The sequence below is a fragment of the Echeneis naucrates genome, chromosome 4, assembly GCF_900963305.1.
Source record: "Echeneis naucrates chromosome 4, fEcheNa1.1, whole genome shotgun sequence".
NCBI lineage: Eukaryota > Metazoa > Chordata > Actinopteri > Carangiformes > Echeneidae > Echeneis > Echeneis naucrates.
This window is the reverse complement of record NC_042514.1, coordinates 851,157-875,193: the sequence shown is the minus strand read 5'-3', so window position 1 is coordinate 875,193 and position 24,037 is coordinate 851,157. Positions and strand designations below refer to the sequence as shown.

Here is a 24,037-nt window from a genome sequence, read left to right as displayed (position 1 = left end):
GGCCCCGGAAACTGGCTCATCACAGTTTTTATCCCTGGATAAGTGAAATATTCAGCACGTGTCAAATGTTTTGCTCTTTGTTCCATCATTTCTTTTGTTGTGTCTGAAGCTGGTGTGCAGATGGAGGAGCTACAAGCTGTCAGGATCTCTGAATGTTTGGGATGTTATGAGTAGCTGTGAAAGGACTCCATTAGCTGAAAACTGCGTTAAAGAACAAGTTAAACGTGTATATGAAGTATCCTCAGGCTATATTTTATTCTACTTTATGCATTTTTTGTTGTTGTTGTGTTTGAAATGCAACCAATCGGTTGGTGCTGTTCGGCCTCAGTCTAATGAATAAATTCAACTTTCTGTGGCACTCCATTCATAAGAATATTTACATCATTGGACTTTACCAAAATCACCTCATACGTAGCTTTCTGTGGATGAATAAATAAATAATTCATCACACATTCATTTTTATAATGACAAAACAATGAGGTTCAAATTTTGTCAGAGTCATGATGATAAATGAATCCAGCAGCTCAACTTCAATGAGTACTTTATTTAAAGTGCTGCTGCCATTTGGAAACAACCGGAGAGCGCTTCATTACTGAACAACTGTTGTTACTCTTCTTATCTTGTGTAGCTTTAAGAGGCTCATTAAAACACATCAGCTGATACTCATGACTAAAGGCAAACACAGACAACCTGAATGTTAAATGAATCGATGTGATTGATAAAGCTCCAAAGAATACAGTTATCACCAACATCATTATGAATGACAGATCTGATTGTGGAACTGCACCATCTGCTCCATCGTGTCAGTTGTTACCTTGTTGGACTTCATGTTGTGTTGATTTCAGAACATGAAAATAAGATCAGACTTTATCTTTCTCTTTGAGAATACAAACCAGATTTCATGTGACTTCCATTCCAGCTTGTTGAAGATGAGATCATGAAAAACCAAAAGGACACAGAGAACCATCTGGTTTGTGAAAAGCTTCTTATTTTGTGGCCCGAATCCAAACTTCCATGTTTGTGTATCGTCATCAAACTCGATTTCCCAACTTCTCCTCGCCACTGGGGGAACGTGATACAACCGTGTTTCTGTGCTTCCGCTGCAGATGGTGTCACGTATCCTGAATCATTCCTGTAAAATTCACTTGAGAGCATCACAGAGCAGATAACGCTGCAGGTTTCAGTCTCTACCTTCACATTACGCCCCGTTTCCCATCACAGAACCATTAGCTCCTCCGACACGAAGTCTGCTCGCTGATTTGTGAGTGTTTTAGCTGAAATATGAGACCAAATCCCAAATAAGATGGTGTTCTGGACACATAAGAGAAAAAACATACAACCTCTGAGTTTGTAGGTCATGACTGTGTCTGACAGTTATTCTGAGCAGACACTGCGTGGAGACATTTTTCTGTACATCCACTCACACGCCTCTGAGCTGTAAATATCACTGATCTGCTTTAAAATGGATTCTGTGACGTTTCAAAAACTTCAAATCATCAAATTCATATGAAGACCAGAACACAGCAGCAGATATCCCCTGACATCACGTCAGGGTGAAAACAGAAGAAAGTTCTTTTCAACTTTTCACAAAAACAAAAAAATAGATGTTTTTTGTTGCTGTTGATCAGATCCACCCCCCCCCCCCAGGTACGTACTGTGTAGGTTCCTCCAGGTTCTCCACCTCCCTCTTAGAATCCAGAGACGTGTGTGTGTGTGCGATAGACTGATTTGATCTGTTGTTGGTCAAAAGGTTGAATGTTTGTGTGTTTTATTTTGGCTCCATCTTATATCGTAGATGTCACTAATGCGTTCAGACTCAAATGTAAACGGAGAGTTGCACATTAACACTGATGGTTGGCGGGTGAAAGGCCGAGGGGAAAAGCTGGAACAAGAGGAAATATGAGAAAAAAATCCTTCTTCTCTGCTTTAATGGAAGCAATCAGTCAGATGTGGAGCGTCACGTGGACGCAGAGGCAGAAAGGATGGAGGGAGCATAAGACAGATTAAAGGAAACAACAGCACAAGGGCATAAACGCAGGAATCATGTCACAGCACAATTTTAAAATGCCACCATTTACCTCTCGCAGATGCTCAGACAGACAGACAGCCCCCCCAGTAGGGATAAAAAAAAGCACACAAAATGACTGCAGCTGTGAAGTTTTTAAAGGAATAAAGCTCAATCTGCTTTCAGTGTTTACTCGATGAACCTCACATGTTAAAGTGCACAAATCCAGTTTGTCGGCGAAGTGTCACCGAACGTGTGCGTCACAGCTGGTTAAAACTCATATTCCAAATATGTCTGGTCTAATTGGCATCCAGAAGGCCGGCGGCCATCCACACATCATCTGCACGGATCTGTGAGTTCTCGCTCCTGTTTGGGTCTCAGAGGGATGAAGTAGCTGCTGACATCCTGCAGATGGCAGCAAAGGAGTTCAAGAAAAGTGACGTTTCCGTTTCTACTCATGTGAGGAAGTCCAGTTGAGTGTGAGCAGCTGAGAGGAGAGATGATCCTGCTGAAATAATGTTTTCAAGGTGCACTCTTCTGTTGCCAAGTGGTTTAAATGTCTGTCCGTCATTCTTTTGCTCCATTTATCTGCTGGTCTTCGTCCATCAGCGTCAGCCCGCCGTTTTCACCCTCGTGCTCTGAGTCGTGGAGGCGACATTCGGTGATAATGATTTGACAGGTAGATGGAGCACATCCATCACTTGTGTGTGGAAATCTACCCCGAGGTCAGAAGAGATACCGCCGTCTGTACATTCTGTTTATTTATCACAGCTCCTCGTCCGCTCCTTCACGCCGTCGACGACGCTTCCTGCTCGGTGAATCAGTAGGCCTGTGGCGTGGCGCCCCTCTGACACCTTTACAGTCCTGGCTGGGGTTCAAACAGCGGTAAATCTCTTAATATAAAAGATGGTCATAAACACCTAATGTTCTGCCATGAATATTTTAGAGCCCTGAGTATCATACAGAAATGACCTCTGGAAAGGCCCCTCTCAGACAGATAACCCCCCCAGCCGGCGCAGGAGGAGGAAGCTGTTCCTCGGCTTCTTTTTTTGTGGAATGATTGGATTGATTTGTCGTTTGAAACAGAAAGCGCTTGGCCACGGGGCTGTGGATAATCCAATTTATCGCTTTGCCATTTATTACAAATTTCTGTGGCTTTTGGGTCCACTGTCACATCGATTCGTTGATTGCTTGCTTAGCTGGGTCCTAATGAGCTGCTGTCTGAATCACTGCATAATCACCGCCCTAATTCACTTCCTCGCCTACCCTCACACTCGGTCTGTTGGCTCGCCACTATTAGAGAAGAATGGACTCAAACACAGACCTCTGAGCAGACAATTAGTAACATCATCCCTGAAATGGGGTGTCATTCTGCGTATATTACCCTTTAATAAATGACAGAGTTCCCGGGACTCAGCCCAACCATGTCACTGATTTTCTGTTTCAGGTGACGACGAGCTGCTCTGTGTCTGAGACAAATGGGGCCATCCTGAGAAAGAAGATTTTTGACTTTACTGTTTTATGATTGGAGGGACGGCACGGCTTTTAAATTTCAACCTACATGCAGACCTAATCTTTACTGTCCCCTTAAAGGTTGTTTTATTCTGCAGCCTGTAACTGCTCTGCCAAAGGGCTGAGTCAGGGACGGGACACAAATTCAGAGCTTCGTCTCGATTTCAGTGAGCGGAGGGTAAAAAGCCACAGTTTTGTCCACTTTGGCCTCTTCTGCATAATTTCTCTCCTCTGTTGGTTTAGCTGCTCAGAAAGTATTTCATTGTCACCCCTTAACTAAATAATTACACTTCAAATGACAGGATGCAGTTTCCGGCTTGTGTAGCACCAACAGAAAAACCTTTGAGCTGCTGTTTGCAGACATTCTACTTTGATGTAATCAGACATCTAAAGATTCACACTCGGGGAATGTGAGAGAGCAAATACCAGCAGGTGAAGGTTTACCTCTGCGCCAATATTGGACCGTGTGGGTGGCATTTATCGAGCTTGAAGGGGGCTTAAGAATACATTGAGATGTGTTTGGAAAGATGCTGGTGGATAAATATAGCAGGAAGCTAATCAAGGCATCCGTCAACAAAAGTAATGCACCATGTCTGTGCTCCATTACAGCTAAAGCTACTGTACGGGAACGCTCCCTTTTTTATCTCGTGGAAAAAGTGAAGCGTTCATATTTTCTGGATTGATTGCAGACTCAAAGCTTCTTTAGTGGTAATAGCAGGCTTTTCGCTTTGGGACAGGAAATGGTCAGCAGATGAAGCCTGACGTCTTGAAAATCTCCCGAAGACGCTGCGTTGACTTTAGACTTGATTAAACGTGACTCTGAGCTTCTTCCTCGATTTACAGATGAAATGAAATGTGCCTTTGGATCACTGATCAACAGTTCAGGTCTTGGTGTTCTTCGACACGTGTGTGTTGAGGCGCTTGATTTTTTGACTTGGCCCACTTGGGAATGTTCTCCAAGGCTACGAAGATCCTTAGATGCCTCCACCTTCTGTTTCACCTCACGTGGAAGAAGTGGATGATCCTCCTCTGGACCGTCCTTCCCTCCAACCTCCAAATGAAGTATTCAAACATTATGAGGCATTGTGAACATTAAAATGAAGAAAACACACTTGGCTTTGAATATTTTTTACTTTCTGAAAAAAAAAAAAAAAAAAAAAAAAAAAATCCATCAAATAAAATCACAGGCAAAATTATTTTCAGACAACATTTCTTTAATACAAAGTCAACATATCTACATACACAGTGGCTTTAAACCAATTATTGTTTCAGTTCGAAGTAACAGTTTGAAAGTGATAGCACTTGGCCCTCATACAAAGGAAAAACTATTTTGCTGAGTTTGGGTTCTTTTTCCGTTTCGTCAGTATGTTCTGTATATGTTTTATTCTTCTTGATGTCATTTTTTCTTTGTTAGTGTTTTTCTGTTAGTCCCCTCCTACTCCTATCCCCGCCCACCCCGCCACAAATATTCGGCAACACATTTCAGTAAATTTGGTGGCTGTTTTTCAAAAGTCTAGCATCTTTACATGAAGTCAAAAGAGTAACACATTGCACAAGCTTTCCAAAGACTTCCACAGTATCAGTTTTGACATGGGCCCCATTTTTAACTTCCAGGAGTCCTCAGTTTGGGATTTTAGTTCATTTATGAAACATCTCAAGGTTCCCACTGTTCAGAAGTGATGTGCTGAAGATGGGAATTTGCAGCAAGTGTTGTTGTTTTTTTGTTTTTTGTTCTTTTTTTTTGGTTGTCTTGGTTTTCCCTCGGTCGGCCTGCACTGCTGCTTCTGTCTGCCTCCCATAACGAAGCATGGTCGAACAAAAATATGGTTCTATACAAGGCTTAAAAATGGAGGAAGGAAAAAAAAAAAAAAATCAACAATGTCGTGTTGCAACTGAACTATTTGGGGCCTTGAGCGAAGCTTCTTTTGTCCATCGGCCGATGATATTTTCGGGGTTAACACCTTGGCAGTTAGGCAGTTGGACAGCTGGGGGCCTTCTGTGGGGGTTTGTGGGAGACTTTTAAGGAATGCCAAACACCTTTGGGTGCCATTGTTTCTCACAGTACGGGATAATTTTAGAGCCTGCGCCTCTGCAGCCTTTATTTGTCAAACTTATGGACAAATCATTTAAACTCAGTCTGATTTAAAATCCTCCGGGTTCCTTTAGTCTCTCGGCATCACAGAGAGAGGTCCATCTTACCTCTAATAGGCTCATGCTAATGCCAAGGCAGGAGAAACATTAATGTAACAGACTCCCAGATTTATGTTTGATTAGCAATTCAAATGGTTAGTTGGTAGAACGGACTAACCTCTCGGCAGATCACCGATGCTGATTTCATGCCCTCGCTGAGGCGATAGGTGCGGCAACAGAAGCTGGCAGGACTCCCAGTGTAACTGCTAACAGGGGAAATTAAAGGCAGAAAAAAAAGGCCAGTGGTAATTAAAGAGCAGGGCTGGAGAACAGAGGAGAGAAAACAGGATTTACAAACACCAGGAAGTTGGCCGTGAGCAGAACCTCAGTCTTTGTCTTCACCCATTTAAAGTGTGAGATCTCCAGGGTCAAATGATACAAATACATATAATCTATATATTTGTTTATTTACAGGTATATTCTGGATCATAGTGGATATCTAACAAAATGAATGACCAGGTTGTGTCTGGGAAAAAAAAGAGAAAGAGCTGTGAGGGTTGTCGTCTGTGCGTCATCATTGAAGGTACAGTACAGTCGAGTTGGGATGATATCGATAACAGATTCTGAAAGTTTTGATTGATCAACAGTTGGTCAAAAAAAATTTAATGAAAAAGTAAAAACTACAAGTTTATGATAACAAAGAATTTAAAAATGGCATCTCCTCATCGGGGTAGTTAAACATTACAGAGAGGGGCTGGGGGGGGCAGAGGATTGATACGTTACAGCTAAAACGACCTGCTCTGCCTTTTTCTAAGGAAAGACTGAGTTTTACAGGAATACAGAAAAACAAAGTCATAAAGGAAGAAAAGGATAAAAACACATTACATCTTCAATCATGAGCACTGTCTGGTATAAAAAAAAGATAATGAGGAGAAAATTTGAATTCATACTAAGTGTTTGGATATATTTTTATATTCTGCTTTTAAATATATATGTATGTGAATGTGCAGTGTGTGTGTGTATATAGATACACATACATACATGCACATGTACACATACAGACATGTTATACTTAACATTTCTACAGTGAAAAAATAGAATGTCTTTTAACGTAATATGAACAAATAAGCATTTCTCTTTAGCTGCTAATTTTAAAAAATGTGATACAACATCTCTGTTAAAAAACTAAACCAAAAAGAAAATAAAAAGTCAACTATGTAATGTAAAATAAGTCGTCATAATAAAACATTAATGTTTTCATAATGTTACAATAACAATAAGGCTTTTTTGGAAATAAGAAAAGATTACACACAGTTCTGTCCATTGCTCTGGTTTTTGTGCACACCCGCCGGAAACCTCTGCAGAATCCGTACACTCGTTTTTACCAAAGCGCTGATCTCAAAATGAAAACCTGGTGGTTTCAAAAGCTTGACTTATTTCAAATCTTTTTTTTGTTTTGTTCTTTAACTCAGACAGACACAGTGCGTCAAACCTGCAGCTGTTATTTGGGGTATTTGTTTCAAGTCTCCCTTTGTCTTTTTGTTGTTGTTCTTGGGGATGTGCAAGAAAAGTATTTAGTACCAAAGAATTTCATTATCACATCATGGCATTGAGATCCAGCATGGCTGCCTGCATCACCCACAAAGACATCACCTATAAAACGGAGGACCAAAAAAACCAATATATTTATCCACCTGTTACCAAACACACACAGTGGAGCTAAAGGCCAATTTTTCAATCACATGAACGTAAAGCTTTGTAACTGCAACAGGCCTCAGCCACTCGAGCGTCTTGTATGATGATACTGATGATTATAGAAGAAGGCTGTAAGAAAATAAAAAACCAACACAAATCAAGGAGGGCTGGAGACGGCCGGTCGGCGGACGATGATGTCATGTGGATGCGCTTTTTCGTCGTCACGACCGCCTGGGTGTGAGCGATTAGCAGAGCTGGCATCTTTTTTTGTCCGTCAGTTTCCTCTCCCTCAAGAGTCACACGTACAGCATACACACGATAAGCAGCATGTTTGGTTTTTGACAGAAAAGAAAAGAAAATTAAAGATAATTCCTCATAAGACAGAAAAGTTCTGAACAATGATGATGAGCGTTGGTCACTGTACACAAAGAGCCCCGAAGTTTTGGGGAATTCCTTGTTTGGTTGTTCTGTTTGTTCCAAAGTTTCTCACCCACCAGATTTATCTCCGGTTCAAAATGGTGGATGTTACCGGTGAAGCCCCATGACGCCACAGATCCAAAGAGAGGTGTGTTGTAAAAAAAATCATGGGACACAGTCGCCATTTCTCCCGCCTTGACCGTCCGCAAAGATGACCCGGCCCCTCCCACCCCCTAATTTTTCTGGTGACTGCGACAGGACCATTTACTGGAACGCTGCTTCTTCTTCTTGTTTTCAACTGCTAATACTTTGTGGTACTTTTGGCTCGTGGCGTCTGAAGATACTGATGGTGCACGATTGTGCAGCTTCAGAATTCATAACACTGAGTGATCTGATGTTTTGCAGCCCAACAACCACAAACAGCAGTTTCTTTAAGCTCTTAATTTGGGCAGTTTTGTGATTTTCACTTTTAAAACTCCATTTTTTTCCCACTTCGGTTAAACGCATCCGTGAAGATTTACTTGATGCCACGTAGGACGAGTGTTCCCGTGCTAGCTTCGATTTTATTGGTTGACCAGAGTTTGGGTGAAAACCGTCATTTCTCTGGATATCACCCTCAAAATGTGTTGATAGAAATTTTTGAACCGCTTTGACAGGCAAGCATAAAAAAAAAAAAAGAAAAGAAAGAAAAGGTCACCCCATCTTGGCTACATCCATCTGCCTCCTTCGTTATGTGTTGCGCGTTCCTTCGAGGATATTTTTGAGAAGAGAAATGTCCACGAATGTTTACAATGTTCTCCACATTGAAACACTTGAGGTAAGGTAAGCAGTCTGATTTTGATCACACTTTGATCGATTCCCACCCCAAAGCTCGAGCCACAGCTTCTTGGGTTCCTCTCCTGATGAGGATTGTCTTTTCTTGATCTTGATTCTGATGGCCAATTTCTTTCCCCACTTCCTGTTGAAGGGCCTTCGAGTCGAATTGGAATTCAGATGGAAACTGACCGAGGATCCTGTTGGTCGGTTCTTAATTAGCAGGGGCGTTGATGGTGTCTGCCGTCGTCGCTTCAGATTTCAAAGTTTCTATGGCTCAGGAGACTGTTGGGGAGGGTGTTGGGGTGGGGTGGGGTGGGGGGGTGACAGGATTGTGGAGGTGGAGGTTTGTTGGGGGGAGGGGGGCGGGGGATGGCTTTTTACGTTGCATAGTGATCAAAGCTTCCTAAGTACTCCAGAGCTGCGTGATAGCAGAATTGGTACTCATCCTGTAACAGAGAGAGGAGACACAAAACATCAGAAAGAGAAAAGCTCAGCAGCAGTCTGAAGAGGTCGCCACACGGAGTCACGCAGAGCTGATTTCATCTGAGTTTTATTGAGCTGTGTTTTGTGTGTGCGTGACCTCTGACCTCAGTCTGGACCATCGCTGGCCTCTGCGTTCGGAGCATCTTCACCGTCTGGAAGATATCGACCACGCCTTCATAGCGCATTCTCTCCAGGACGATGCTGAGGGTGATGAAGACTCCGGTCCGGCCCACGCCAGCACTACAAACACACATTCATCGAATAAATTCATTAGGATTTGTCTTATTTTGTCTTTCTCCTTCAGTTCCTTCATTTGTATGAAATAATAGTCACATTTAAATAATTCTTATTCTAAATTATAAATTGAAATCCCTGAAAACTGAGGCAGCAAGGATACGATCGGCACGGGTGAACTCTGAGAATCCACCTTAATGTGTGCCCACGTTCTCGTGGAGCAGGAAACCAGCGTTCAAGGACACACAGACGCTCTTGAAATTCATGCACACAAACAACCCGGCAAACAGTTTGCCTCATTAAGCCCCTCCTCCCATGTGCCGGGACAAACTCAGCCTGCCGCCGCCGCTGCTCGCCAGAAATACAGTCTGAGTCTTAACTTGGATCCTGAAATACTTGAGAGCTGCCTCTCTAAGCTGCTTTGCTGTGAAATAACTTCCACTTCACCAGTGGAACAATAATTGATATGACAACAGATTTATTTGGGCTCCTTCCAGCCTCTGATGCCGCGTCGCTGAATGAGGACTGAAAGTGACGGCTGCTAGCAGACAGAGTTTGTGAGTGTGAGGTAGACAGGGTCCAAAAGATGACTGATATCATCAAACAATAAATCAAATGTTAATCACACAGAACCTTCAGCCACCATAAACACAAACACCCGCGGCGTCTCAGCCCACCCAAAGCCTCTTCCTGAGAGTCAGTCACAGCTCGTCACACGGACTCTTGAGAGAGCTCCTCTCTCTCTCCAGGAAGATCCACTCTCCAAGACGGAAAGCTCGCCGGGCCGCTGCCGACTGAGAGGATTTGGTGTCCCCATTCACAGGAAGTAATCAGGCAATTAATGACAAAAAGCATGTGGGTCTATTAGATAGTGGCTGAGCAGGAGACAGTCGAAGGAGGAGGGAGGAACGAGGGCGGGAGAATGAACAGATGAATAGATGGAGTGAGAGGAGCGAGCGAGAAGTGAAGTCAATTGAATTGAGAGAGAGAGAGAGAGAAAGGGGGGGATTAAGAAACAGACAGATGGATGACAGACGGGAGAAGCTGGTGACAGAAGACCAAAGAGTAAGAGAAAAGGAAGGCATAAGCCCTCGACTCGGAGGGAGAGGAGGAGAGGCAGGTGGAGGGATATCTGCATTCAGACACAGTGACGCCTCCTTGTGGGGAAAAAAATGCAAGAATTAAGAAAAGGTATTTAACAGGGACTGCTCTGAATTTACTGATTTATTGGACAGTGAGCTGAGGCCACAAAAATCAAAGTTCAGCGCGACGTGTCGGGGATGAACGTGGAGGCCTGTGAGCCTTTTCCTCCATTACTCCCCCCGTAATGGCCTCATGGAGCGAAGGAATAACTCAGTCTTATTGGAGCTTCCTTGACACATCTTACAACTCCCAGAGGGCCGTTTGATGGTTGGTGACATCATTGCTTTTTAATACAGGGGAGGTGATGTCATGGCGCCCGTGTGACAGAAATGTGGAGGCAAAAAAAATAAAAAATAAAAATAAAGTGACACCTGCTCTGAAGTAAAGCGTGTTCAGCAGACAGCGAGGGAGTTTTTCATGGTGTTAATGCCTTTGTTTCACCATCACCTACAAAGAAGAAGCTTTTTCTGACAATCTGTCAATCAAACCATGAAAAAAAAAAAAAAAGCGCATGGCGGAGTTACAGGAGATCCAGGAAGTCTCTTTTCTTTCCTTTCCGTCTTGCAGCATAAACATAAACAGAGCCGTGAATGAAGCAAATCATCTGGCGCACAACGTTCATTCAGGCGGTTCTCAACGTCCCTCCATGAATACGTCTGACCGGCGACCACTACCAAATATCAAATTCCACCGGAGTCCGGCCTAATGATGGCGGTTACTTTGGAGGCTTCACTACAGATGATAGAAATGCATCACAGAGCGAGCGTGAAACTCAAAAACTATGGCTGCAGCAGTTCAGATGTCTCTCCTTTGTGCACGCCACACTGCACCTCAGCCTTATCAATAATGGAGGAGACGGGCCCGTGGAGGTGGCGAAAAGGAGAGGAGGGATTGTATCTGATGAGGCTGGTAGCACTGCACCGCAGGAGGCGCCGTGCTGCAGAACAATAACTAGCTGAAGAAGTGATTTCATCTCGTCTTCAGACTTGCAGCCTGCTGTGTCTTTCATCAACGTGTCTGAGGAACTCTGCGGTTTGAGGAGAAACAATCCCTGGAAATGTGGCGCATCATGCAGCTTCGTGGTAGAAAACCTTTGACGAGAAAATGATTTGATGCTGTTGTAGCTCACCTGCAGTGGACGGAGATCGGTCCGTCCTGTCCAAACTGCTCCTTGGTTTTATGCACCTGGCCAATGAAGTCGATGAATCCCTCCCCAGATTTAGGGACGCCTTGCTCCGGCCAGTCAGTAAACTGGAACTGCCTTACTGTCCTGGACTGGCCGTCCTGCAAACACAGAGGGAAGAAGTCAGGAAAGGCAAAGAGGAAGGAAAGTTAAGGCAGCTTTCTCAAACTGCGGTCTCCAGGTGACCTTCTGGTTATCTATGGATGGATTTGTTAAATTACTTGACACGTAATATGTTGGCGGCGTTGAGCCTTACTGTGACGCTGTCACCATGACTTGTGGTGCGTTCGAAGACATCTGTGTCAGTGTGAGATTGACTGTGTGTGAAGTTCATTGCCATGTGAAGCACCACTTGTTATCTTTCAGATAAATCTCAGGGCTGCGATTATATAGCCCAGTGAATATGGTGCGTGACTCAAACTATTGACACCCCGGTTCGATTCCCGCTCCTTTGGCTGAACAAAGAGACGCAGAAAAGGATGCAAACAAGGTGACAGAGACAGAAGGTCTGCAGGGCAATAAATGTTCTTTTAGAAAGAAGCAGTGTCAGCACTGTGGCAATTCAACAATCACACACATGAATAAATGTGCAGTGGCGCCTCCTCCTCTCCTTTCAAACCAATTGTCTCTATTTTCTCCTGACGCTCGGCGTGTGTGTGTGCTGCATGAGTAGGTCCTCGTTAAAGCTAATCAATAGTGTATCTGCCATGACAAGCGTCTTCTCCCAGACACCATGTTGAATAGGATAATCCTGTGATGCGATCGATAGAGCACCTGATGGATGAGCAGAGCGAGGGAGGCAGGAACGGCGGAGTGACAGAGCGGGAAGAGCGAAGAGGGAAAAACCCCGATGCACACCGACATGCCTGCTACACAACGTGTCAGTAACAATTTAATCTTTTATCGATTCTGAGAATCGTGTTTCAGAGGTGAGACTTTTCAGCAGTCAGTAAAGTGGAAGCAAAAGCAAAAACATTTAAATTTGCTTTCAAGTGTCATCACACCTTCAAGGGCGATGGAGCGAATCTACTCTGAGAGAGGAAACACCGCCATCCTTGTTTGAAGAGAAAAGGAAAGTATTTCTGCATTTGGAGATGCTCGCCGAACTGGGCGTTCATTTTTCCCGTAGAGTGTTCAACACAACGCTTCATCCTCACGCGTTCGTTTCCTCAACGCCAGACAGGCGCAACTCAATAAGCACAGCTGGGGAGCAAACTGTAATCCTTTTCGGTATCCTGCTATTAGATGGTATAGAATGATAGATTTGAAAATTGCGTTCGGGGTAATTCTATCTAAACTGCGTTGTAGGATCAATGTAATAAGCAGGAAAGTGAACTTGTGGGGGAGAAACAGATATTTTCACCTCTGATAAATTGTTAAATTGTTGAGAAAGTGAATTAACGCCCCCCCCCCCTCCCCGACTGAATCCCCTTTATAGATAATTCTCTGCACTTGTTTGAGTAGCTTGATAATGATGAACAAATTACGTTTACGCACGGAGCCAGTGAAGTGGTAAATAGACAGAAAGTTAATAATCAATGTGTTTGTAACCTCAAAGTGGTTGGAAACTGTTTTGTTTGAGAGGGTAAGTGCAAACACCACTATTTGGGGGGGTGGGGGGGTACATATAAATAAAATGATAACAGTAAAATTATTCTGAGTAATAATAAACATGATGAATCTGACATGTTAGAAGGAAAATGATCAATCAGCCAGAACATTATGACCATCTGTGTACTACAACATCCTGCTGCCATGGTAACCACATACAAATATATATTCTATGTTAATTATAGGTGGCTGCGATGCCTTCAAGTGCATTTACTGATTTTATTCCATTATTCTGTGATGCACAATCAGGGCTTTCTATTCTAAGTGGATTCTGTTCCATAATCATCGTTATTTATCTCACCTGTCTGCGGTCATAATGTTATGGCTGATGACTGCACACAAGCGGAGCCAGTGAGATGATGTATCACCGACAAGGAGCTTCTTTATTCAGGAGAATTAATGCTGGAGATGATTACACGCTGCCCACGTTAGCTATAAATATAAATGTTTTTTTTTTTCTTTCTTCTTCTTTCAAGGTGCCATCGGTTCTCTCCAGCTCTTACAAACTTCAACACCAGCTCGGTGGTGTTTGATAAACTTAACGTCTCGGCTCATTTAACTAAATGATGACCATGAAAAAACAAAGCAAATCTATTATTGAACAAGCTCTTCAAACTGAAAATAGACTTCCTGAAGCTCCATCTGTTGCTCCGTCAAATAAAAAAACTAAAATTCATCATGTTTGAGCAGAGCTAATGGTGAATGTGCTGATGCAAACTATCACCTCCGGGTCTATATTTATCATGGCTGATGGCTGTTCTTCATTCTTAATCCTTCATTCCTTCTGATTTTTGCCAGTATGTAACCACCAACCCCCCCCCACTGCTAGCAGGCTAAAAGCAGAGGGAGTCTGAATGCTTCTATATATCTGAGGATGTATAATCTGCCGGTTGAGTCCTGGAGCTGTGGCTGTAACGTCCTGTGTGCCAACGTTTCTGCACCTGATGTGTTTCCTCCGCCGCCGCAGCCAAGACGTTTCTTTGCACTTCGACTGTTCTTGACAAATGCAACGACTAGTTGTAATAAGTTAATGTTCACACAGCGACTCTCTTTGTACCGGATCGCCTGCATCTTTCCCGTCTTGTGACGCATTGCATGTTTTCTTTCTTTGGTTGCTTTTGTTTTTCATCTAAAAAACATTTTGCCTCAGCAGAGGGATTAAAAATGAAAGAGGGACAAAGACAACAACATAATAAACCAAGCACGCCAAAGAATGAGAGGAGGTGGGGGAGGAATGGGGGGGGGGTGAGGAAAATTTAACACACAACCTGAGGGCCCACGCGGCGTGTCAAATTGTGTGATTAAATACGTGACTGGCTCGCTAGATGCGAGTGTTGAGGCGTGGAGTCGACGCCATTACTGTGCAAAGGCATGCACGCACACACACATATGTGTATGTGTGTGTATATACATGTACCTCTAATGTATGATATGTGAAGTGCAGTCCTGTTGACTCACACTCACATGTATACACAATTGGTGATGGGGTTGAGGCCAATAAATCACACCGACACACACATCGACCTGCAGCTTCTGCAGTCAGACACACAACATCCACAACCTTCGTATTGTCTACACTGTGCTGTCATCTTCTTTCCTAATAAGTGATAACTGTCTGTCTGCTGCCATTCACACTGGAGACACACTGGACTGCTGTGTGTGTGTGTGTGTGTGTGTGTGTGTGTGGATCCTTTCTTCTGCAGCTCAACCTGTTTACACAGACTTTACCTGCATGTCTGAATATTCAACCTCCATCCATTTTAAGTGCATTTCTGATTTAGTTTTGACAGTAAATGTCTCTAAAATGTCACCACCAGATCTATCCACGCGCCTCTTCAATTATTAAAGACATCTATATTTTTTCATTTCTGTGGTACATACAGACTGTAGTGGAATATTTCTGGTATGATGACAGAATACATCAACAGGTTTTTCCTCTGCGCTGCCAAACTCTGAATCTCAGGCAGTGCCCGCTATAATCCATCAACGTGGCTGCTACATATCCAACAGCCCCCTTAAAGTGTATGTATGTGTACATATATCAATTTATATGTGTGTGTGTGTCCCTGTGTGTGACTGATTCAAAATACACAAATAAATGTGTGTGTGTGTGTGTGTTCTGTATATTTGTGCTGAGAATAGCAAATCACCATGGAGATAGGTGTGCGGCAGGAAGTGTGTGTGTTTGCGTTATTTTTTTTAGGATAAGTGCTAACTAGCTGCCACACTGGGGGAAATGGTTGGAAATATCCAAAGAGGGGAAGCAGTTTTATTTCTCTGCTTTCTGTTCTGCTGCTGCTGCTTCTTCAAACTGTCCGAGCTAATTGGACCGCAGATGAAATTCTGGGCTCAGAGACGATCTACGGTTCAAGCAAGTAAAGTCACTTTGTTTTGAACTCTCATTAATATTTGAAAGAAGTTACTCTCAACATTAAGCTTCCTTGATTTCTTGATTGGAGTGGAAACTCATCTAATTATGGAGCAGAATTACAAACTCAAAGCTCTGCAAGTTACTTCTGAAGAAGAAGAAAAAAAGATCCACTTCTGATATTTTGCATTTATGTGACCCAGATTTTCTCCAAAGGGCCTTTTGTGCTTTTGTCTGCAGGAGTGATGTTTGAGATGCTGATAATAATTCAGTTATGATGCGGCATGTAACAACAGAGTCTCACCCTGGCGTCTGTGACCTTGAACTCTCGGAGGATGTACTGGGGCATGTTGTACTCGGCCATCGGATCCACCACGAAGTACTGATACCTGGCGGAGCGCTCTGCTGGCCAGTACTGGTGACACTTTTCCTGTTTGAGCAGAAGGAAACAGAGATTAATATTTGAGCAATAAACCCGTTCACTCCCATCTCATTTGTTTTTGACCATTGTCTTTGCGTGGCGGACTCGTACCCGTCCCATCTCTCGCAGTTTGGTTAACATGACTACGATGGTGGAGTTGTTCTCCCAGAGCATTCTCCAGAAGTCTTCTGTGGTCTCTGCCAGGGGGCCCTGCGTGGCGATGTAGGCTTTTTGTTGCCTGAAAATGAAACCAAGCGATTCATAGTTAAGAACATGAAAACACAATAACATTGTCGCTGTCATTGCAGAAACATTGTCTCTAAACCTGGACCCAAACTCCGGGTCTGCTGATGATCACAAGCTGCAATGTGATTGACAGCCTGTAACAGCCAATCAGGATAAAGTACAGAGCAGGTCACCACCTTCTCCTCCAGAGATGGTTTCTGCTTGTTTATAAAAACAAATCACAGCCTGGAGGCTTCAAATCAAACTGATGGGTGACGTCATTTGGCTGAAACATCCTTTCTAGTTGTAAAGTTTGACCTCTCTGTTTAGCGATCACTCCCCCACCCCCACCTGTATCCGTCAATGAAACTGGCATTGATGTAGTCGGATCCTTCCAGGCCTCTGATTGGCTGCAGGCAGACGCGTGTGGTCTCGTAGGGCATGATGTTGACCAGCCGATTCTTGAACTTGTTGCAGGGAAGGTTGGCACTGATGAAGCGCGACGTGTGGGCTTTGGAGTTGGCCAAACGCTGGAGGGGGAGGGAGGGGAGATAGAGCGATAGATGAATGAAAAACAAGAGAGGACGAAAACAACAATAAAATATGTTTTCAAAGAAAGTGCAGGATGAGAATTACGGAGGAGGGGGAATAATAGGACATGAAAAGAAGTGCCGTGCTGCAAAAGTCAGGGTGGTTACAAAGAGGAGAGACGAAGAAGGAAGAGCAGCAGAGGACGATAAAAGGGGGGAGATGGAGGAGAGGCAGTACAGGTGGAGGACAGATAAAGACACAGAAATAAAGCAACACTCAGTCTCGTCTGACCCTACGCCCAGCTTCAACAGGGACAGCTCAACTTTAAAAAGACATTGTTTATCAAGAACTCATTCATCAGGAAGCCACTCAAAAACTTCATCCCCTCCTGCAGGGTCAGACGCACCGACGGAAAATATGCCACAAGCCCAAACTAACAAGCGTCTGGATCAAGACTGCAAAACTGAAAACTCGTCTGAAAGTGGGTCACCAGCGTCTTTGATAAAGGCAGTGTAGTATGTGTGCATAAATCAGACTCACACAGAAATGTTCAGAAAGACAAACACACACACACACACACACACAGCATAATGATCAAAATGAAAAGCTGTACTGCTTCATCATCATCGACATAAAGACCTCAGTGGGAGTTTGTGGGTCAGCGAGTCTTATGAGCGCTTCAACAAAGAGTGTGTGTCTGTGTGTGCTAGCTTGTTAGCGTTGCTTTGGTTCGCCATGTTTTCCCTATTAGAGGAAAACATGGCGGATCAAATCTGACGAATTCAGATTTTATTTCCTCCCCTCGTCTGACAAAGTACACAACGTGAAAAAAATCTGTCTCCTTCACTTCAGTGTAAACTAACTTCCCATTCTCCCTTTTCCCATTGGAGAAGTCCGCCCCCCCTCCCCAATTCCCATAAAGCTCCCATATCTCCGTCTCAGTGGCTACTTGGAGTCGGTCCAGCTCGGCCCCCTCCTCCTCCTCGCCCATCCCTTCATCCTTCGCTACTGTCCTTCCTTTGATCTGTGTTTCACAAAAAGCACCTGGAAAGGCTTGAGGTGGCCTGGCAGCGTTAAAGAGGCCCTCAGCTGCACCGCCGAACACCACAGAGGGTTCAGGGAACCGAGCCAGACCTGGCAACCCATCATCCAACGGGGCAGAGAAGCACCTGCGGTACATCTGGTCACGGTTGCCAGTTCTCTCTCATTTATAGTTCAGTACATCTGTTCAGTCCATACATTAGGAGAGTTATAAAACGGGGTGATCAGCATCATTAGCAAATGAATAATAAATTGATATAGCATTACCTTCACGTTATCTTTCTGCTGCTTGTTGTTTTTGATGTGGCTGCAGCAGATTAACTTTGCTCTGTAAACTTCTTGTAAACTGTCATCATCGTGTTTTGTTAAAGCGGAGGAGCATTAAAACTAGGCTGCTGAATTCTAAATCACTCCTCTGCTGTTTCATCTCAAATGGGTCCCAGTGGCAGTTTGCAGTTTTTTTCTCTGTGTGTGTTCGTGTTGAGAGCCGTGTCCGGTATGTTTCTGAGAACTTTGTGTAACTGGGTTATGTGTACAAATGTCGTCTGTGAACATGCTTGTTATTCTCTCAGAAACGAGAGAGTACGTTGGGCCTCCTCCCTCCCTGAACTCCTGCGAGTCTCAGCTTGGCTCTTTATGACGCCGTTTCCCACCTGCGAATGACCACGCCCTGCCACCCCTCCCCCTCGTGGTGCTGCGCTCTGTGGAATCACTTCTTTACCGCCACGTTAGCATACAGTTGTTCCTTTGTTCATTAGCCAAACGTCCCTCCCTCTACTTGCCCCGCCATCCACCTCCATTTGTCATCATCAAGTATTAATTACGAAGCTAGCTCCGCCGCCCCTCCTCACACACACCTCCCTTCACCGTCCTGACTGTAGCCTGGACGTTATTAATCCCCCGTTCCGACTCCTGACGCCAGCTCAGCATTATCCCCGCTACAGATGGCGAGGGAGATTCCACCACCATTGTGCCCCAGTGAGTTCCAAAAAAAAAAAAAAAAAAAAAAGAGAGAGAGAAGAAGAAACCTGACACACCAGCACTATTATTGTTTCTGGGCAGGGGGGTGTGTTGATGAATGGCGACGAGAAGATGACGGATGATTTGGGAGGGAGAATGTGTGTAATTCAAGGTCAGCAGATAGTGGAGCGCCTCCGCTGAGGTGAGTTTATAACTTGATGATTCTTGAGATCTTTAATGGAGATCTATGTAAACAACGTCTGGCTGTCCACACTCACCTCCTGCTTCGTCATGAACTTCTGTAAGGAAGCACACACACCCTCTCTCTCAAACCTAAACACCACATCAGGCTGCTTTCAGCCAAAAAAGCAAAAACAAAACAGTCCTTTGTCTTCCTTTTGTTAATCTATACCCACTCTCTCCGTCTAAGCACATTAACTCAAATCCTAAAAAAATTATGTTGCCGCCAAATGGTGAACATCTCAATTTTCTAGCTGTGCAAATAAAAAAAAAAAAAATCTATAATAATTCAAACTGTGTACATTTGAGTGATTAAATAATTGAAGCAAAGTTGGAAAATAAGGGATATTTACATTCCAGTCCATTTGAGATCCCATTAATTGGACAGCATATATAAAATGACAAATAGCTTCAATATAAATAAGGCCGGTTTAATCTATGTTCTTCTTACCTGCGGCTGAAAGGTATTACATCTTGCAGAGAAGTGTCTTTATCTCAAATGCATAAAGCTCACAGCATTACTGGCTACACTGCGTTCATTCAGGATTTCCATTATGTCTTTGTGAGAAACATAAGCTCAAAAGGACAGCCATATTAGCTCTTGCCTACTGCCAGATTCAGTTTGTCTGAGGAATGAGGATTTTCCTGAAACTGCACCTTCGCTCAACTGGAACATCATTCTCCCAGTTCTCCCAGTCAGCTTCCATAATCATCCATTTTGTCTCTTCCTCACGCTCCTCATTTACTTTCTTTCCAGAGACACAGTTGTTGGTCAAAGACTACGTACACTTGATTTGTTCCGTTTGTGAAAATGCAAACAAATATGTGATCACTAATCAAAAAGCAATTATTGTAAGCCATAATTAGGCACATTGTGATGATGAAGAGAAAAGATATGAAAGGCACAGAAAATTGGATTTGCATCTAAAATAACTTCAGGGACGATAAAACTGGCTGACGGCTCTAACTGCTCCGGAGCAGGTGACGGGAGAGTCCTTCTGTCTTCATGATTCAGTTATAAGTTCAGAAAGTGAAAACTCCATTCAGACCCTGACCTGAATGTGCCCGTTACTTCTGATCTGATTTACGCCACGTTATTTGGAAAAGGCTCCATTTCCTGTACCTTGAACTCCAGCTCCATGCCGGTGACATGCTCGCCGCTCTCCACCTGGGCCAGCTTCTGGATGTATGAGTAGAGGCTGCGGGCGGCCACCTCGGTGTTGCCGCAGGCCACGGCCTCCAGCAGCGCGTCGTGGATGAAGCTGTACTGGTCCTCTGTTTGCACCATATAGTTCCGCTGCGACCGCATCAGCGTGACGTGGCCGTAAATGTCAACCGTCTTCTCGTGCTTGATGCGCTCCAGCATGGCGTCAATGACGATGAAGCAGCCCGTCCGGCCGACACCCGCGCTACGGAGGAAAAGGAGCTCAATGTAATTCATTTCTCTGTTATTTCAAAGCTCTTATCCTTTCATGGTTCTCTGAATACATGTTTCTCTAACACTAAGCACTTGTCACATTTGTGCCCCTGGAATTTAATTGTGATTTACTGTTGTTCTCACTCCTAAAATATTAAAACACAAGGTGATTATGTATGTCCAGTGCTGCTTGCAGATTTGTTGTGGCATTACATTTTAAATAATTGAGTAGGAGAGAAAAACAGAGGAATGTAGTGACAGCCAGAGAGGGAATACAGAAACAACTAATAAAAATGATGGATAGAACAACAAGGCGACGGAGGTGCAGACTGAGTGAAGTGAGCTGTCCAATTTTTTGTTTTATTGTGAAGCGCTTTGGCCTGACTGAAGTGTTATCTTGACAAAAAGGTTTCAATTTGAATAAGCCATTCGAGAAATGCCGCTTGTAAAAGAGGGAAGGGTTAAGGAGCAAAAAAAAAAAAAAAAAAGGCAGAAGCAGGAAAGATGGGAAGGGATTACTGTGAGGCTTTTCACAAAGGAGGGAAAAAGAGATGGACTAGGGAGTGTCTAAAATATGAAGTGTGCGATGGAGAAAAGAAAAGATGTGGGTCTTCAAAGACAGAGAGCGTGTGTGTTTGTATAATGTGCGTTATGTAACATATAAAAGCAGGGAGGAGCTCTGTAGACAGTCAAAGGGACGGACAGGAGGGAGAAGTAAAACCCAACATGTCTAATGACCTGCAGTGGGCGATGATGGGTCCGGCATCGGGCGGGTTGCAGGTCTTCACCCTGCGGAGGAAGGCCAGGAAGGGGGTTGGGTACTCCGGCACGCCGTGGTCAGGCCACGCCGTGAACTGGAACTGACGGACCTCCCGCTTCTCACTGGAGCCGTTCTGAAAAGAGAAGGGCAGAGTGATGATGCTGGTGTTGGTGGTTTAAACAGAAACAAACGAAAACAGCATCTGAACATTTCCTGTAGGACCCAGTTCAAACCCGACACCAACATCAGGGAGCGGAAAGTGCTAAATTCACATAAACAAATTTAAAGCCCCGCCATCGGAGGAGGTCAGGGGATGAGTGGTGAATTTCCATCATCGGGATAATATCCTCACTAGCTAACTAAGTCCAGGTCTTGGCACATCTGTGAACTGCGATCTGGTTGGCAGGTCTCTCTGCTGTTTATGCTGAAAACAGATTTTTTTTTTTAGTGTTTCTGCTGCAGTATTTCTCAGGCGGCTGTAATTTTTCGTTGGGAAACGCATTTCCATATTTACAGCAGATCAGACAACCTCAGCGTGATGAAACATGTGTGATCATCTCCACGCTGGACCGAACAGGTACTTTTATATTCACGTTCTCATGTTGCTCTACGGGAACATGTAGCAAACACCCACGGCCGCCTGTCAGCTCCTGCCTCTCAACTCAACTCCCGACGCATCAAAGACACGAGCCGGATCCAGAGGAAGATTTTGAGAAGGATAAGAAGAGAAGAAAGGAAAAATTCTCCTTGCATATTTCTGTCCTCCTCTCCTCTCAGAAGATCCTCTAATGGAGTTACTGTTTGCATTTCAATGCAGCTTCTGCTTCCCTGACAGAGGGACTTTTTTTTTCCATGTTGAATAAATGAATAAATGAGTGCGGTAATTAAAAGCAAACTGACCTACTTCTTCTTTCCCTTGTTTTTTCTTTTCTTTGGACATTCCCTGTTTCTGGTTGAGGGAGGATGCATGCTAGTTCCCTTTAAATTCAGTTTTATTTATGAAGGATTTATCCTCCAAATCTGCACCACTGCAGGGTTTACATACATACATACATATGGATAGATACCACGGCTCTGCTTTATAGGTTTGTGAGTCTACTGGCTCATACATCACAGAAATGCAACAAAATATTTTTTTTCCTCGGAGATTATGAAGTGAAAACAGCTCAGTGAGAAATCACAGCAATGACTGCAGTTATGAGGAGGAGGGAGCGAAGAGATAGCGAGAGAGTCATATCGCCGGGTTTGATGGAGGCTGAAAGTGGCAGAGTGTAAACGGCTCTGAATGTCAAGCAGTCGGCTTTAAAAGCGCCGTCCCCGCTGATCTCACGCCACATTTTGCATCACCGCTCCGCTCCGACGTTAATTGATGTGCTGACGATGCAGATTAATATAAAAGTGAGCGGTGGCTTTAACAGGTGCTACCTGGTGAGGAGGGAAACGTCTGTACTTCCTGTTTTAACAGCTCATCTTCACATGATTCTCTCTTCAGTTTTGTGTGTGTGTGATTGTCTGAATTTGAATGTATTATAGTTTTTAAATATTCACACGCTTTAACGTGTGTGTGAAAATCCCTCCTCATCTGTTGAGAGTTGAGAGTGTGTTCAACCTGATGTGTGTGTGTGTGTGAGTGAAATGAAAGCAGGCTGCCAATTATGTATATTGAGTTTCTCTTCTGCTCACTTTACCTAAGTGCTCCAATGGCAGACACATAAACAGACGATCTATGGAGCAGAGAGCTGAACAGGGAGGGGGTGGGGATTATATTTGTATACACCTTTAGATCCGATGGGCAAATAAAACACCATCATTCCTGCTGCTTATGTAAACTTTGATTCTGTCTGTCCTGAGAATAGGCTCTCTGTGCAGAGACTGAACAAGGACGCTGTTATTTGGTCCACATTTGTCTCTTTACGGTATAATTGACAAAAAATGTGTTCGTAGGCGATTCGGATAAATCATCCTACCTTGTGCAAGGAAAAGGTGCGGACGCAGAAGGTGGCCAGTTCTATGGTGTCCAGCAGGGTGACCTGGGTCATACCGTAGGTCTCTGTTCCACGACTGGGCCAGTACTGGTCACACTTAATCTGGGACAGGAGAGGTGAGAGCAAAACAGACAGAGACAGATGAACAGACAGCGGCATTAGCTGCAATATGTCAGATTCTATTAAACGACGATCACACACACAAATCCGATCGTGCTCCTGCGAACACATACGCTCATAAAGGAGACTCTCCTGTGGATTAGAACATCCTGATGGCTGAGTGGTGAGGGTGTGGACCATATGGGCATAAATGAGCTCTGAGCAGCACGTCCCCAGTTCGACTGCCTGCTGGGTCGTGTCTCGCTCTCGTATTTCCTGCCGCTCGCCATTTTACAAATCAAATAAAGACACTCCAACCAAAACAACAACAACAACAAACATAAAACCAAGCCGGCTATTCTAAATAGATATGACCACCAGTTATTCCACTGTTACCAAATCCATTTTGCATTCTTTCCTAAATCAAAATTCCGTCCTTCTACTAACAGAGTTCCTGTCCAGTGCTTCTGCAGTAATCTGAATTTACAGCGCCGCCGTCCCTCGGCCCGGCCCCGTCTGCACACTTAATAAAGATTCATTCAATATGGGCTGTGACGTGCCAGCGAACATCTGATGAGATGTGACAGCTAGTAAAGGAGATGAGCCACTCTCCAGCTTTCTCCTCCACTCCTTCCACCGCCCGCTAATCCTCATCACGTTTGACAGCGGTGGAACGCACATGTCAGGACGGAGGAAAGGTAAACAACTGAAAAGGGATGGAGGGAAGGAAAGTGTGTGTCTGATGTTGACACAGGTCTGAT

At 44.1% G+C, this 24,037-nt stretch overlaps 1 protein-coding gene across 5 annotated transcripts in view; it reads right to left on the bottom strand.

Moving 5' to 3' along the window:
- Nucleotides 1-4,709: 4,709 nt before the first annotated feature.
- Nucleotides 4,710-24,037, bottom strand: part of ptprsa (protein tyrosine phosphatase receptor type Sa) — a 194,288-nt gene continuing 174,960 nt past the window's right edge. For all 5 annotated transcript variants that reach the window (XM_029500050.1, XM_029500049.1, XM_029500052.1 and 2 more), the window contains 9 exons: nucleotides 23,160-23,279; nucleotides 21,171-21,325; nucleotides 20,139-20,424; nucleotides 16,595-16,773; nucleotides 16,130-16,256; nucleotides 15,902-16,027; nucleotides 11,565-11,719; nucleotides 9,163-9,298; nucleotides 4,710-9,021 (listed from right to left, as the gene is read on the bottom strand). In XM_029500050.1, coding sequence (XP_029355910.1) covers nucleotides 8,953-9,021; nucleotides 9,163-9,298; nucleotides 11,565-11,719; nucleotides 15,902-16,027; nucleotides 16,130-16,256; nucleotides 16,595-16,773; nucleotides 20,139-20,424; nucleotides 21,171-21,325; nucleotides 23,160-23,279 — 1,353 coding nt within the window. In that variant the 3' untranslated portion in view covers nucleotides 4,710-8,952. The remainder of the gene's footprint in view (nucleotides 9,022-9,162; nucleotides 9,299-11,564; nucleotides 11,720-15,901; nucleotides 16,028-16,129; nucleotides 16,257-16,594; nucleotides 16,774-20,138; nucleotides 20,425-21,170; nucleotides 21,326-23,159; nucleotides 23,280-24,037) is intronic.